The sequence below is a fragment of the Oreochromis niloticus genome, linkage group LG18 (genome assembly GCF_001858045.2).
Source record: "Oreochromis niloticus isolate F11D_XX linkage group LG18, O_niloticus_UMD_NMBU, whole genome shotgun sequence".
NCBI lineage: Eukaryota > Metazoa > Chordata > Actinopteri > Cichliformes > Cichlidae > Oreochromis > Oreochromis niloticus.
This window is the reverse complement of record NC_031982.2, coordinates 11,062,403-11,078,261: the sequence shown is the minus strand read 5'-3', so window position 1 is coordinate 11,078,261 and position 15,859 is coordinate 11,062,403. Positions and strand designations below refer to the sequence as shown.

General features: G+C 43.2%; 2 protein-coding genes across 2 annotated transcripts; one reads left to right on the top strand and one right to left on the bottom strand.

Annotated features, from left to right (window-relative positions):
- The first annotated feature begins 8,262 nt into the window (after positions 1-8,262).
- LOC102081651 (protein ANTAGONIST OF LIKE HETEROCHROMATIN PROTEIN 1) lies at positions 8,263-10,685 on the top strand. Its single transcript, XM_005476543.4, has 4 exons — positions 8,263-8,620; positions 8,950-9,115; positions 9,446-9,561; positions 9,833-10,685. The coding sequence occupies exons 1-4, from the start codon at positions 8,468-8,470 to the stop codon at positions 10,637-10,639; spliced, it is 1,242 nt and encodes a 413-aa protein (XP_005476600.2). The 5' UTR covers positions 8,263-8,467; the 3' UTR covers positions 10,640-10,685.
- A 325-nt stretch (positions 10,686-11,010) lies between these two features.
- Positions 11,011-12,405, bottom strand: LOC112842915 (uncharacterized). Its single transcript, XM_025900462.1, has 3 exons — positions 12,206-12,405; positions 11,790-11,965; positions 11,011-11,593 (listed from the first exon to the last, which is right to left on the bottom strand). Exons 1-3 carry the CDS (start codon positions 12,366-12,368, stop codon positions 11,036-11,038), a joined length of 897 nt encoding a protein of 298 aa, XP_025756247.1. The 5' UTR covers positions 12,369-12,405; the 3' UTR covers positions 11,011-11,035.
- Between the last annotated feature and the right edge of the window lie 3,454 nt (positions 12,406-15,859).

Genomic DNA, 15,859 nt, shown 5'->3' with positions numbered 1-15,859 from the left:
GAGATGAATTATGACAGTCACGAATTTTAATTTTAAAATGTCCATAGACAATAGAAGGGCTTCTTAATCTCTAAAGCTGATCTTGCATCTCTCTTGTAACAAGTGGGACGGCCGTGTCTTCAAACAGACAGTAAATAATTCTGCTTATTCACATTTCCTGTTCATTTAAATCAGATACAGAGTTTAGGTTTTACTGTCCCACCTAATTTTTCATATTTAGGTTTCGCATTTACCAAAGTTACAGCGTAAACAGTTACTTTAATTAAGGTGATTTTTTGTTTTAGTATAGAATATGACATTACACTGTGTTGTAAATGATGGTGCGCACATTTAGTTTGCATTGTTTTGTCATATGACTCGCCTTTCTGTGTGGAGTCTGCTTGTTCTATCCTCTGTGGATGCTCCAGTTTCCTGCCACATTCAGTTGGTGGGGTTAGGTTAACTGGTAGATCTAAATTGGACATAGGTGTGAATGTGAATTGTGTAGCTAATCTATAATAAATCAATCGAAGCATGAAAACAGACATTTGTGGTTGTGGTCATGTTCATGATCACCTTGAGCTGTGACATATATCTGCTGGATAGCGTTGTGGTAAGACTACACACATTTGTGGGAGTTGGAGTCGCAAGTTCAATTCCTGCCTGGGGCCGGGATCCGGTAAGGGTCCTGGCTAGACCCCCCCATGCTAAACCAAGCCCTGAGATGGCAGAGCCACGTCTGCAGCCTGTCTGCTTGGACACAAGCATTTCACTACTTGTTGGATTGTGTGTGTGATGAATAAAAATCTGAATATCTTCCTGTTTGTAATTAAGTGTAGCAGATTTCAAATGGAAGACTACATTGTGACAACAGACAGGGACTGGTTGGAAACTGGATTTATTTTCTAAAAGACAAAATGCAGCAGCAAAATCAGTGTCACAAAGCAACAGCAGGCCTCTCATTAGCCCAGTGTGGAGTCCATGCAGTTCTGGCCACAATATATAAAAGAAAATACAAACTATCAAAACAATGGTGTGGTTTCTCTCAACAGCCACTTTAAAATCAAATGTAATAGTGGGGTAAAACTGAAAAACACACCAAATTTAAACGTATAATTTAGTACAGGGAGAGGAGCTACAGAAAGTGTGCCTTACCAGTGTTGAGTCCATGCAGCTTTGGCTGGGAACCCCCACACATGCAGCATGATTGCAAGCGGTGTCACACTGATTAATGCCCCACTACAACAGTGACATGTGGAACCTTAGCATTACAAAAATAAAATTTACATAAGAAAAAATAAACTATATACAATGCAGTTTTGAGAACATTCGCTGTGACTCACTCAGTACATTATATCTCAGCTACATAAGCAAGCCAAACTAAGTAGAAGCACCTGTTTGACAGGCTGTTTGTTGAAAGATGGACATAGCTGTGATGTGACCCTTGAGGTGAAGCCTGGGGCAAACTCAAAGGGTATCAACATGTCACTCACAACGTAGGCCATCCCTGAAGCATACCCTTCTTTATCTATTTTATCATCCTTTTTGACCTATGGGGACCATAATTTATAAAATGAACATCATGTTGTGTTCAGTAAGTCTTGAACAAGCATATGAGGCCATAAACTCATCAGGAAATCAACAAAACTGAAGACTTCTTGATGCATGTTCCATCATCCAGGTAAGTAAATCTCCAAAAGTTGATTCTGTTCATCTGGACGTAACGTTTTCAGTGGGAGAAACATTTCATCACTCATCCAAGTGACTTCTTCAGTCTCAGCTGACTGCAGGTTTCCCCAATCTTAGAAACAGTACATTTGCATAATGACTGAAACCAGCCCACTGAAGGAACAATGGGAGGTCAGGGAGGTCTGGGAGGTCAGTTCCTTCATCATAATTATGCAAATTCTCATGACCATTGATCAAAAACCACTGATCAATGGCCATGAGTACCATTCACAGAGAGTTGAGGAATGGCTGCAATCACAGCATTGTAAGATGGTGAAAGATGCACCTTTAGGCCGCCTCCTCAATTCAGAGATGGTCTTTCCGTTTTTACATAAATAGCCTCCTTGACTCAGCGCGCAAACCAGCGTTCCTCCCTGTCCAGGATGTGTACATCCTCATCATTGAAAGAGTGTCCACTCTCCTGTAGGTGTAAATAGACTGCAGAGTCCTGGCCTGATGAGGTTGCTCTTCTGTGTTGTGCCATCCGCTTCGCCAGAGGTTGTTTGGTTTCCCCGATGTATAAATCCTGGCAATCCTCCTGGCACTTAACAGCGTACACTATGTTACTCTGTTTGTGTCGGGGGACCCGATACTTGGGGTGGACCAATTTTTGGCGCAGCGTATTTTGGGGTTTAAAAGCCACAGAGACCCGGTGTTTAGAAAAAATACATCTCAACTGTTCCAATACTCCTGACACATACGGGATCACTACAGGTTTTCGTTTAGGCAGCGGTCGTCCTTCTCTCCTGGATCGCCTGGTTCTTTCTTTTGGCGTCTTCCCAGCTTTGACAAAAGTCCAGCTGGGATAACCACATTTACTCAGGGCCTTCTTGATGTGATGTTCTTCTGCCTCCCTGGCCGCTGTGTCTGTGGGGATGGTGTTTGCTCTGTGTTGTAGTGTCCTGATGACACCCAGTTTGTGCTCCAGTGGATGATGAGAGTCAAACCTTAAATACTGATCCGTATGCGTAGGTTTCCGGTACACATCAGCTTTTAGATGTCCCCCATTACTGATGGAAATCTCACAGTCTAAGAAGGCTAACCTGCCACTTTTCATATCCTCCCTGGTGAATTTGATGTGTTGGTCCACCGAGTTAATGTGATCCGTGAAATGTGATACGTCCTAAGATTTGATTTTCACCCAGTCATCCACATGCCTGAACCAATGGCTTGGTGGTGTTCCAGGGTAGGATAGCAAAGCCCTCTTTCCCACTTCTTCCATGTACAAATTGGCCACGATGGGTGAAACTGGGGAACCCATGGAACACCCATGTTTCTGCCTGTAGAACTGACCCTTGTATGTGAAGTAGGTGGAATGAAGACACAGTTCCAAAAGCAAACACACTTGGTCGATGCTGAGAGTGGTCCTGTTGCTGAGGTTGGGGTCATCCTGTAATCTTTTACGAACTACCTCCAACGCTTCCGTGACTGGGATGCAAGTGAAGAGAGATGTAACATCGTATGAGACCATGGTTTCATCTAGGGATGGGTACTGATATCCGGTGCCATAATGGCACCGGTTCTGACATAAACGGTAGTAATCATACACTTTGGATTCTAGCCAATCATTTTACCTTTCCAAGGATAGTAGGCGGGCCCAGGTACGTACATTCTTTTAGAGCAGAGCTACAGATTAAAAATGCCCAAGGCGAAGCGGTCAAAAGTCTGGCTGTACTTCACAGCAAAAGATGCAAACTCAGCAGCCTGCAACAAGTGCTTTAAGGTGATACTGTGCAAAGGAGGTAACACCTCGAATCTGATGAAACACCTGGCGTTTTTTTTAAAAGCCGAGAAATGCACCGTATTTGATAGCTTGCTGCAAGCAAGCAAACACCAAGCACATCTACTGCGGGTGTGGTAAATCTCCATTAGCGAGTTAGCGCGGATCGCCCCATGGGTGGGGCTGGACATGCCTCCACAATGACATCTCTCACCTTCTCAACAAAATCCAACGTGTTCTGGATGTGGTGTTCAGAGCTGCCTACCAGCGGGTTGAGGATTGAAGCCAGAAACTTAGAAAACCTGTAGTGATCCCGTTTGTGTCAGGAGTATCAGAATAGTTGAGACGCATTTTTTCTAAACACCGTGTCTCTGTGGCTTTTAAACCCCAAAACACACTGCGCCAAAAATTGGTCCACCCCAAGGATCGGGTCCCCCAACACAAACAGAGTAACATAGTGTACGCTGTTAAGTGCCAGGAGGATTGCCAGGATTTATACATCGGGGAAACCAAACAACCTCTGGCGAAGCGGATGGCACAACACAGAAGAGCCACCTCGTCAGGCCAGGACTCTGCAGTCTATTTACACCTACAGGAGAGCGGACGCTCTTTCAATGATGAGGATGTAAACATCCTGGACAGGGAGGAACGCTGGTTTGAGCGCGCAGTCAAGGAGGCCATTTACATGAAAAGGGAAAGACCATCTCTGAATCGAGGAGGGGGCCTAAGGGTGCATCTTTCACCATCTTACAATGCTGTGATTGCAGCCATTCCCCAACTCTCTGTGAATGGTACTCATGGCCATTGATCAGTGATCTTTGGTCAGTGGTTGTTAATCAATGGTCATGAGAATTTGCATAATTATGATGAAGGAACTGACCTCCCATTGTTCCTTCAGTGGGCTGGTTTCAGTCATTATGCAAATGTACTGTTTCTAAGATTGGGGAAACCTGCAGTCAGCTGAGACTGAAGAAGTCACTTGGATGAGTGACGAAACGTTTCTCCCACTGAAAACGTTACGTCCAGATGAACAGAATCAACTTATGGAAAACTGAAGACTGCTCTGTAAATGACCTAATCAGACTTTTCAGTCGCCCACTGCTGGCTGTTAGAAAGAATTTGAGTTTGAGGCACTCCCCAGAAACCAAGTTTATGAGTACACCATCTAATCTTCATATTAACCATCTTCCTGACAAGGAAATTAGAAGAAGCGTGATTGTAAGGATGAAAGGCCCGCTAGCTCAAGCACAGATATTATGACAGACTTTTTAGAAAAGTGGTGCAACAAGACTTTACTTTCTGATTTCAACACTGACTGACAGCAGTAGGAAATTTTAATATCTCTGCTTCAGTTGCTTTTTATGTAGTGGGATTTCTCTGTTTATCTATACCCTGGTCTCTTTCACACAAAAAAAATTGCTTTGAAATTGATTTCTGCTTTTCGATGTCCTAGTGTTCACAAGAAATATTAATTCCATGATTGATATAAATCACAATGGTCTCCAGATTTATCATCACCACAGCCTTCTCTCGAAAAATCTCTTTATCAAATGTACATTTAACAATAATTTGTTATCACTTTAGTTTAGTTTGTACTAACCCCCTTTTGCCAAATTCAAATAAACACACCATAAAACCTGTTAAATAAACTATTTAAATCTGTCTCTGTCACTATCATCCTGACCACATCCATACACTTCATGCTATCAAGGCAGGATGGCGTTTTTATTATACTAGATTCAGTGTCAGTCTGCATTTCTATACTCACATATAACAGGCTGCATAATAACGTGCCCTGTTCCAGCTGTGAAATAATGAACCACTATGAGAAGACTTGATCTTCCTATAGGCATTAAGAAGGATGGAGGACTTTATTGCTCTTCATCTTTAATTTAAGAAAATGTCTGCCAGTTTGAGAACGGAAATGCAAAGCCCCAGTCTCCTTGTGAAAATCTGTACATGACTGGTTTTTGTAGAAAATTGTAGCACAGTACTATAAAATATCCTATGATAAAATTAGTTCCTCTTGATATGGAAAAATATTATATCTCTACTAATGTGTAACTCTTATGGATATAGGTACAACATGACAGGGACCACTAAAATCCCTAATGTGGGATCCCCATCTGCCTTCAGACTTGCCTTAATGTCATAGATTCAACAAGATGCTGGAAACATTCCTCAGAGATTTACAAAGCAAATCTCCCGTTCTATCAGATCCTAAAGATGCTTTATTGGATAGATTTGGAGACTATGGAGGCCATTTGAGTGCAGTCAACTTAATGTCATGTTCAAGAAACCAGTTAGAGATGATCTGATCTTTGTGACATGGTGATGTCCTGCTGGAAGCAGTCATGGGAGATGAGTACACCATGGTCACAAAGGGATGGGCATGATCAGCTGTAATACTCAGGAAGGCTGTGGTATATAAACGATGTTCAGTTGGTGCTAAGGGACCCAACATGTTCCAAGAAAGAATTCCCCACGTCATTACTCCACCACCAGCAGCCTGAAGCACTGATACAAGACAGGATCCATACTTTCATGTTGTTTATGCCAAATTCTGACCATATACCATCTGAAAGTTGCAGCAGAAATTGAGAATCATCAAAACAGACTATTTATCCAGTCTTCTATTTTTGTGAGTCTGTGTGAAATTATAGACTCAGTTTCCTGTTCTTCAGCTGACAGGAGTGGGACCTATAGTGGTCCTCTGCTGCTGCCGCCGCCTATCTGCTTCGATGTTTGATATGCACATTCAGAGATGCTTGTCTATTCAATTCAAATCAATTCAATTTTATTGATATAGCACCAAATCACAACAACAGTCACCTCAAGGTATTTACATTGTAAGGTAAAGACCCTACAATTATACAGAAACCACAAAAATCAGACGACCCGCTATGAGCAAGGACTTGGCGACAGTGGGAAGGAAAAACTCCCTTTTAACAGGAAGAAACCTCCGGCAGAACCAGGCTCAGGGAGGGGCGGCCATCTGTCGCGACTGGTTGGGGTGAGAGAAGGACGACAGGATAAAAGACACTGTGGAAGAGCGCCAGAGATTAATAACAAGTGTGATTCAGCAGAGAGGTCTATTAACACATAATGATTGAGAAAGGTGACTGAAGAAGAAATACTCAATTCAGCAGCCTACGCCTATTGCAGCATAACTAAGGGAGGATTGGGTGTCACCTGATCTAGTCCTAACTATATGTTTTAGCAAAAAGGAAAGTTTTAAGCCTAATCTTAAAAGTAGAGATAGTGTCTGTCTCCCGAATCCAAACTGGAAGCTGGCTCCACAGAAGAGGGGCCTTAAAACTGAAGGCTCTGCCTTCCATTCTACTTTTAAATACTCTAGGAACAACAAGTAAGCCTGCAGTGCGAGAGCCAAGTGATCTAATGGGGTTATATGGCTGTTTCCTCATTATCCTCTGTGTATATATAGTGTGTGCTCTCCTTTGCTCCCCGTCGTCTGTTCATCATCCCCTGCGTCCCACAGTCTGCATTTCCTCATTGGTGTTTATGTCTCAAGCTCCTCATTCCTGGTGTTCAGGGTTTTTTGGTAATGTTTTCTACGTTCCTCGTGTTCTTTTGTTAGTTAAAGTCCCTACCATGATCTGCTTTGTTTGCATTTTGTCTTTCACTATAAATAAAACTCACAGCTACTCTGTCGTCACTGCCTGCACTTGGGTCCGCCAGCTCAGACTGTGACACAGCCAGTCTGGCACCAACCACCATATCACAGTTACCTAAATTACCTTTCTCCCCCCACCCCATTCTGATGCGCCGCTGGACGGGCCCCTCGGACCCTCCAGCGGAGACTGAAGACGGCTGGACGGGCCCCTCGGACCCTCCAGCGGAGACTGAAGACGGCTGGACGGGCCCCTCGGACCCTCCAGCGGAGACTGAAGACGGCTGGACGGGCCCCTCGGACCCTCCAGCGGAGGCAGGCTCAAGGCCAACAGGCACGGAGACCTCTGGCAGGGTGGAGACAGAACCAGCAGGCACAGAAACCTCTGGCAGAGATGAAGCTGATTGGAGCTGCACAGGACAGTGTCTCTGCCCAGGCAGTAACAGCAGGATGCAGTCCTTAGCTGACTGAATGAGCTCACTAGAGCTTCCAGCATAGAACGGCGGTGGCAGAGTTAACTCCTCTGAGCTCTCAGCAGAGACCAATGGCTGAGACAGCCCTGTTGAGCTCCCAGAAAAAACAGGTTGCGCTGGCTTCTTCTTGTCCAGGGGTCCAGAGTTAGCTCAGGGCTGAAACTCAGCCTCTGGGGAGGCCCTGGAGAGAGTAACAGTCTTTAAATAGGCCAGGTCTTGAAGAACAACAAGAGTCTTAGTAGGGCCATCCCCCTCCTGAGAATGAGTGGATGGAGATAGTGGCTGAATAGACTGTGGAGCTGCAACTTGAGTTGATAACTGAACTGCAGGCCGCGCTAACGGGTGGACTAGTGGCCACCAGTGATGGGAATAACGGCGTTACAAGTAACGGCGTTACTAACGGCGTTACTTTTTTCAGTAACGAGTAATCTAACTAATTACTATTCCTATCGTTACAACGCCGTTACAGTTACTAACAAGGTAACGCGGTCCGTTACTATTTTTCAACAAACAGTTGAAGCTGTGTTCAGTTCACCGCATCTTATATCAGCTGCAGGAAGTAGCTGTAAGTAATCTGGGCGCTACAGCTTTAAGCAGCTACGCGCGCTCCCGCACAGACGGTAATCACGATCACTGTCTAGCACAACACCTGGAGCTAATGCCGGGCTCACACTGTGCGATTTTTTCAGTCGCGCGATTCAGCTCCTGCTCAAACTGTACGATTGACTCGCAGGGGTTAGAAGTTCATAGGTCACGATGCAGGGTCTCACACTATACGACCCGATGCTCTGATGCGACCTGAGTGCTCACACTGTGCGTACATGCACAACACGTCGTGTTGCTGTTTCCGGAAGAAGAACCCGGAAGTCAACCGCCAATAAACAATATGAAGAAGAAGAATCCGGAACTGAGGAGACTAATCCGCGAAATTCGAAAATGCTCACCAAAGAGAAACGCGCTGCCTTAGCAGTGTGTGCCATTTTGTGTGCAGAACGATCTAAAAAGAAAAAGCGACTGCGTGTATGGACAAGGAAATGGCTGGGCAAACGTGGGCAGTACGGTCTGTCAATTCTACAACGAGAACTGGAGGTAAGCAGCAACAGCTTATCTGCATGATGATGGATAAATGTTTCAAGACATCTGACGCCTCTACTTTCAGTAGGCAACCTTTAATTTCAGCCTGTTAGTATTTTTATTTAATTGGATTACTGGCCATTAACTACAGTACTTTTACATTTTACTTGAGTAGCATTCTAGTGAATGACTTGAACATCTACCAAAGTGATTTTTGGGACATCTTTCTGCTTTATACAACATAGGTTAAATATCAGTCCAACTTTTTAATTATCAATAACATTCAACCACTATTATGTCGTTATTGGTGTGTTCTTGACTTTGACTTTGTTCTGTGTAAACAGGTAGATGATATGAGGGGTTTTCGGGACCTTCTCAGAATGTCTGTGGAGGACTTTAACTATCTACTGGAGAGGATTAGTCCTGCTATCATCAAGAAGGATACACACCTCAGGAAGGCCATCAGCCCCAGGGAAAGGCTTTCAGTTACCCTACGATTTTTGGCAACAGGCAAGTGTGTGGACATGAAAATTCTGTATTGCTCCCTATAAACTCCCTTAAACTATAGAATGCTGTGCATGAAGTAAGGTCATCTATCTATATCACGTGAAGAAATCAGTTCACCCATGCAAGTACATACATATTTTTGCTCTTCTTCACCAGTTACACTGGCCCTGTAACTGCAAGTCCATCCATCCACCTACACACTAGGAATACTTTCATACTACATAAGCTGCTACTACTGCATAATATTCTACATCTGTCACCTAAAATCTGTCACTCTACGAAGCTCCATCCGTGTCCACTATCCACCTGACACTACTTTGTTCTATTTGACAGGTGAAACCTTCAACTCATTAAGTTTCCAGTATAGGATTGGAAGCACCACACTGAGCACGATTGTCATGGAAACATGCACAGCTCTTACCTGTGCACTGCATGAAGACTACTTGAAGGTAATTTTGACAGAAAATACATTACTCATGCTCATGCTATTGAAAGATTGACTTGCACATTGTCAAAAACGTCCCATCAGTTAATACAGCAAGTTTTCACCAAAAACAATTCTGAGTCACAAATGTATTTGTTCAGTCTTTGTTACATGCGTATCTAAAAGAGTAAAGTGAACTCCTAGTCTGACAGTGATTTGAATGTATGGTTAAGAAAGGAAATCATTAATTCACCAGAGATTCTTTTGCTGCATCACTTTCTACTTGTCTTTCACAGACACCATCAACTGAGTCTGAGTGGAAGGCCATTGCCAGAGACTTTGCAAACAAGTGGCAATTTCCACACTGCCTGGGAGCTATAGATGGTAAACACATTTTCATCCAACCCCCTCCCAAGACTGGCAGCATGTATTTTAACTACAAGTCCAGGTTTTCCATCATTCTTATGGCTGTTGTTGATGCCAATTACAAGTTTGTGTATGCAAGCGCAGGGACACAAGGTAGGGTCTCTGATGCAGGAGTGTTTGCCCATTCAGACCTGAAAGAAGCAATGGACACAGGCACACTAAACTTTCCCCCTGCTGATATCCTGCCAGGCACTGATGCTTTGATGCCACACATGCTAATTGGAGATGATGCTTATCCCCTCCGACCAGATCTCATGAAACCATATCCATTTCGAAACCTTAACACCGATCAGAGAATATACAACTACCGTCTGTCCAGAGCACGTCGCGTTGTGGAGAACGCTTTCGGAATTTTGGCGAATCGCTTCAGAGTGTTCAGAACAACAATTTGCCTGGACCCAGACAAGGTTGTCACCATTATCTTTGCGTGCCTTTGTCTGCACAACTATCTCCGGGACCACAGATCTGACGCCTATGTACCACCTGGCTATGTGGATTCTGAGGATGCCAACAACCAGCTGGTCGAAGGTGCATGGAGAATGGAGGGAGAGCTTCAGTCAGTTTCAATGGGCCTTGCACGGAACCCCTCAGTAGAAGCAAAGAAACAACGAGATGTCCTTTGCGAGTACTTTGTCTCACCTGCAGGGAGTGTTTCATGGCAGGAAGACATGGTGTAGGAAGACAGAAGGGTTTTCTTGGTTTGTTTTTTTTGTTTAAATTGCCTTGTTTACTTTCCAAGATTTACTAAAATAAAAAAAAAACAATCCCTTTGTAAATACTGAAAACAATAAATCTACCTCTGGGAAATTGCAAAAATGTTTTGCTTTATTACATGAATACAAAAATATCTTCCCTCAAACTGTGCAAATAGTTCTGCAACACTCCACAAAATTGAGGTAGGAAAGACACATAGTAATAGTGTCACAAAGAAAATTCTAATGTACAATTTGAATTAACTGTTGGAACATTTAAAACATTTGAATGAAGCTGTAATTTGAATGGACTATGTTTACAGCAGGAACTAGTAAAGTTGAACTAGTAAACTCAAAAATATTCTTAGATATAACTGTTTGTTACTCAGAGTTGAGCATTTTCAGAAAGGACATTGGCTGGGTTGATGGGGCCTGGCATTCTGGGGGCGGCTGGACCTGATGAGGTTGGGTGGGATAACAAGGGGGCCTAACCTGCGAACCTGCAAATTGAGAATGGTGGCCTCCCTGCTCAGCCTCCTGTGTGTCATAAATCATGTTCATAATGTTTCTCTTGAGCCGCAGCTGTAGAGCTCTGTCCTTAATGTTTCTTAACTCTGAGGCTACTTGTTGGCCAAACAGCTCCTCAGAATCTGCATTAGATGCTGATAGCGTTTGCTGGACCTGCTGAAGCAGGGAAAGTTTGGTCATCTCAATGCTGTGCTCTGCTGATTTTGGTGCATATTTTTGCACTCTATGTCTTTTAAGCCGACCTTTGGACTCTGAGATTGGTGGACTGTTTGAGGTGTTTTCCTCTTCCTGGCTCACTGAAACTGGGCTAGTGGTGTTTGAAGACATAAAGACATCTGCTTCAATTCCCATAGTGGACTGATCCTCATCTCCCTCCTCTGTTGCGCCTATGTCCTCTGACTCTGTTCCAAGCTGTAGGAAACCATACCAAAAGCAGACAAAGGGAAAGTGATAAAGATCTAAAAAGTATTAGTTACATCAGACACTAATTTTACACTGTATACTTTGTGGCATTTATTTTACTGAAAACATTTCAACTGAGAATTACCTTTGACATCATTCATCACAAATCTGTGTATGCTTTTAAACTACTTGGTTATGAACTTACTCTCAGAGTGGACTCAGTCTGTCTATGGACAACATGTGCCCTCAAGAAATCCAAATGTTTTAAGATCCAGGTCTGTTTGGGAGTTGGTGGTTTCTGGCCACTGCCACTAGGTTTCGGTTTGAGCAGTTTGCCATACTGCGTCCGAAGTGATGCAACCCGGGTTTTCACCTCATTCACTGAAAAATTTACATTAACATGTACTTCTTATTTAAATACTTCAGATTCAAAACTCTTCTCATACTAAAGTTAAAACTGCAGTTTGAGAGTGTTTACTTGGAAATTAATTATAAAAATAAATATTTCTGAAAGTCGATTTATAGGGTTTTACATCTGTCTCTTTCTCTCCCTCTCTTTCACTCAGTCACAAACACCACTACCACCATCAACTTTGCTAATTGCTAATGACATAAAATTACCAGGAAGCTGCAATTGGGCAGCAATCTCCATCCAACCCCTGTCACGTTTGTTGCGGTCATGGTAATTTTTTGAAGCCACATCAAAAAGGCTCGGGTGAGCTTGCCAAAGTTCAACCAGTTGTGCCTCCATCGCTTGTGTCCATACAATACGCTGCGCTGCCATCCTACTCAGTCTTTTTCGCCGCTGTTTATGCGTTTGCGCGTGCGCAGTGTGAGAAACTGCGGTGACACCCTCACGACGGTCGTGAGGATTTCAAACATGTTTGAAATCCTCCCGACCAAGCGATTGATGATCGGGAGCTGGTCGTGAGGTGTAAATCGCTTCTCGTTACCCCACGTACACTACACGATGCACGACGCACGATGAAGGACAAACTCGGGCCGATCACCAAAACGGTCGCACGACTCAAAAATCGGCTCGAAATGGGCCAAAAATCGCACAGTGTGAGCCCGGCATAAGGAGGCAAAACAATCGCATGAGTGCTGCTGTTTGACTGAGGAAGAATAAAGTAGTCGTGGTAAGCCGATCACATGACCACTTAAAGACAAAGCAACAAGGTGCTAGTTTATAAATTGTGTCGATAGGCCACGTAAAACCAGAGTCATGATAAACGATATATACGCGGTGTTTTTTCCTCAATAGTTTCGCCACGTTAGCGCTAGCAAGCACTCTCTGCTTATGAGCAAAAAAACAAAACAAAACAGGGGAAGTTTTAGGAGTGACGGAGAGAGAAAGAGAGAGGGAGAGAGAGAAAGAGGGAGAGAGAAAGAGAGAGGGAGAGAGAGCAGGAAAAGAGAGAGAGAGAAAGAGAGAGCGAGTTTTGAGATGTGAGATTTGTGACGTTTAGCATGTTTGGAGTGTGTAGTTAATGTGTTGTCTTGTGTAGTTAGTGTGTAGTGTTGTGGATAGTTTTGTGTTGTGTGTCAGAACAATGAGGCGACTGCTGTCTCCAGGTAGAAACAGCAGTGATACACCTGCTGCTGTCAGACCTGCAGGTATCAGGCTGTGATGTTCTCCTTTATAGTGGATAGAAATGATTTTTTTGGAGTGGCACAAATAATTTGTGGCATCTTATTGAAGAACAGCTGATTGTTCTGTAAATAGTTTGAAATGGTTATTTAAAAAAAGGGTAAAAGGTAAATGGATGCAAATAACTTTGTTGTTTGCAAAACTTGTGCATAGGATTTTAAAATTGACAATTAATATTTGCATTTGAAGTTATAAAATATGATTCATTAAACATGTTTATGGTTGTTACAGTAAAAATATAACTTTTTCTACTCTGATTTTATGTTTTTTGTCTGATTTTAGATCAATTCTGGTTATACAGTATGACAAAATGAGAACATAACTGTAAATTCAGGCACGTGAGGTTGCGCTAAAAAGAATGATACCAAACAAGGCAAAGCAAATAGTTTTTAAAGGTAAAATGTGGAGAGAAAATCAAGAGTAGTAAAAAAATGGCCAATTATACCCTGGACGCCAGAGGGTTAAACGTTCTTTGTTTTTTTTTTTTAAGTAACGCAATAGTTACTTTTCCAAGTAATTAATTACTTTTAGAATATTGTAACTCAGTTACTAACTCAGTTACTTTTTTGAAGAAGTAACTAGTAACTATAATTGAATTACTATTTGAAAGTAACTTGCCCAACACTGGTGGCCACACAGGAGACTGAGCTTCCGGCTGGGCGGCTGACATAAAAAGAACATAGCCCCAGAATAGATGGTCCCAAGGTCCAAAGAAACAGAAAAAGTGTTCTTTTCACTCACCACAGCCAGCTGCTTTGACATCCTGAAGTCCAGCTGTGGGGTGACGCGCCGGTGGCGCAGCCGTCGCTTCCTCCTCGGTGATGGCTCCGATGGGCCGGGCAACTCCAAGTCCGGCGGGCCGGGCACCACATCCTTTGCCGAGCTCGGTAGGTAACCGGTAACGGCTGGGGGGTGAAGATGAAGCTCATTTATAAAGAAATCCTGTCTGAGCAGGTGAAGTGAGTCCAGAAACCAGGGAAGACCGGAAACCAGTCGTTGTAGCCGGTTGACTACAGCACGCTGAAACTCCTCCTCTGGATGATCCAGCCAAAGGTCACATAACTTATTCACTGAATAAATTATGTCCTCCCGAAGCTCATCAGACGGGGCAAGTGCTGCGGGGTCCATGTAGTGGTCGCGTCGTTCTGTCATGATAGGCTGTGTGCAGGCAGGAAAAAGGACCCAAAATGCAGGACTCTCAACAATGGGAGTGGAACTCAAAATGCAGCTTTATTGCTGGCAAAACTTCCTCATAAAATAAAACTCACAAAAGCAAACCAAAACTCAGAACAGAGGACGTGAAAGACTGGAACACAGCGGGTACAACATGACAGAGACCAAAGGCAAACACAGGGCTTATATACACAGGGGAGTAATCAGGGAATGGGAAACAGGAGGGAGACACAGGTGGGAGAAATTAGGCTAACGAGACAGGGGAGAAGTAAAACTGAACACACTGACATCAGACATGAACCTTCAAAGTAAAACAGGAAACAAGAAACAATTTACAAAGACGCGGACTTGACAGAGAGAGATAGACTTGACAGAAAATATAACCCGTAATACAAAATCAAACCAGCACAACTCAAGAATCAGAACATAAATCATAATCTAGAAAAACACCAAAACATGAGAAACAGAAAATGCTGGGTCAAAATGACCCAGAACCGTGACAGGTTGAGTGGATGTGCTCTTTATTTTAACGGCGTACAAATAAGGTTTATTTCTGCCTGCTCTCTACTTCTGTGGAGAAATGCCGCAAAGGCAAAAAGGAAGGGGGAAAAAAGGAAGAAGAGAAGTAAACTAGAACGAAATAGCCTAAATATTATGCAAAAATTATGTGAAGTGTAATGCAGGCATCCACAAGTCAGTACAAAATCTCACATTTATCTTATGTATCACTTTTATTTGGTTTATAATCTGATACAAACACATTTCCCACAGGTCACCACCAGTAAATTCATTTCGGGATTGTGGGAGATGTGAGCCACCAACAGTTACTATTTGCCCACCTAATGGCGAAAGTTAAAGGTCAGATGAAAATTGCATATAATGTCCTGCGGTTCCATCTCTTTATATGAAAGCAGACCGAACCCAGACAGTCACCTTTAATGAAAATGTGTTCTAATGCATCAACTGCTGAGGGAAAATGGGTTGAAATGCATTTAAATGATCGCATGTGCACTTAAGCTTTTAAACAGCCTCTTCTGAAATGCATATTTCCATCTCCTCATAATGCTGGGAAACCAGTATCGATGCTGCCGGCTTTCTGTTTGTCTGGAATACAAAGTCTTAAAACTTGTTGTTGTTTCAACAGGGCCATGTGATGTGTTATGGTCACCATAGTATCTGCAGAAACATCAGAAGCCAGTGTTTACAATAAATGTACCACCGGTGCAGATGGTGGAGTCCATTGCCCACAGGGGAACGCAACACCTCTGATTACATTTTAAATGTTAAGCAGCTGAACTGTAAGAGAGCGCAGCCTGATGTACAACCTGCCCAAAAGAATGAGCTCTACAGTAAAAGCAAATGTGGGTTGCTTTTGCTTGCTGAGCATCTAAAATTCCTCTGACGTTTTACAGCTTAAGGTTGAAACTCTGGCTGATTATCATTTTGCCTGC

Excerpts from the sequence above, each read along its gene's own strand:
- LOC102081651 (XM_005476543.4), top strand. The coding sequence starts at position 8,468 with ATGCTCACCAAAGAGAAACGCGCTGCCTTAGCAGTGTGTGCCATTTTG. Across the intron at positions 8,621-8,949 it reads TTCTACAACGAGAACTGGAG|GTAGATGATATGAGGGGTTT; the intron begins GTAAGCAGCAAC and ends CTGTGTAAACAG. Across the intron at positions 9,116-9,445 it reads CCTACGATTTTTGGCAACAG|GTGAAACCTTCAACTCATTA; the intron begins GCAAGTGTGTGG and ends TCTATTTGACAG.
- LOC112842915 (XM_025900462.1), bottom strand. The coding sequence starts at position 12,368 with ATGGCAGCGCAGCGTATTGTATGGACACAAGCGATGGAGGCACAACTG. Across the intron at positions 11,966-12,205 it reads TGCCCAATTGCAGCTTCCTG|TGAATGAGGTGAAAACCCGG; the intron begins GTAATTTTATGT and ends TAAATTTTTCAG. Across the intron at positions 11,594-11,789 it reads AGACTGAGTCCACTCTGAGA|CTTGGAACAGAGTCAGAGGA; the intron begins GTAAGTTCATAA and ends GGTTTCCTACAG.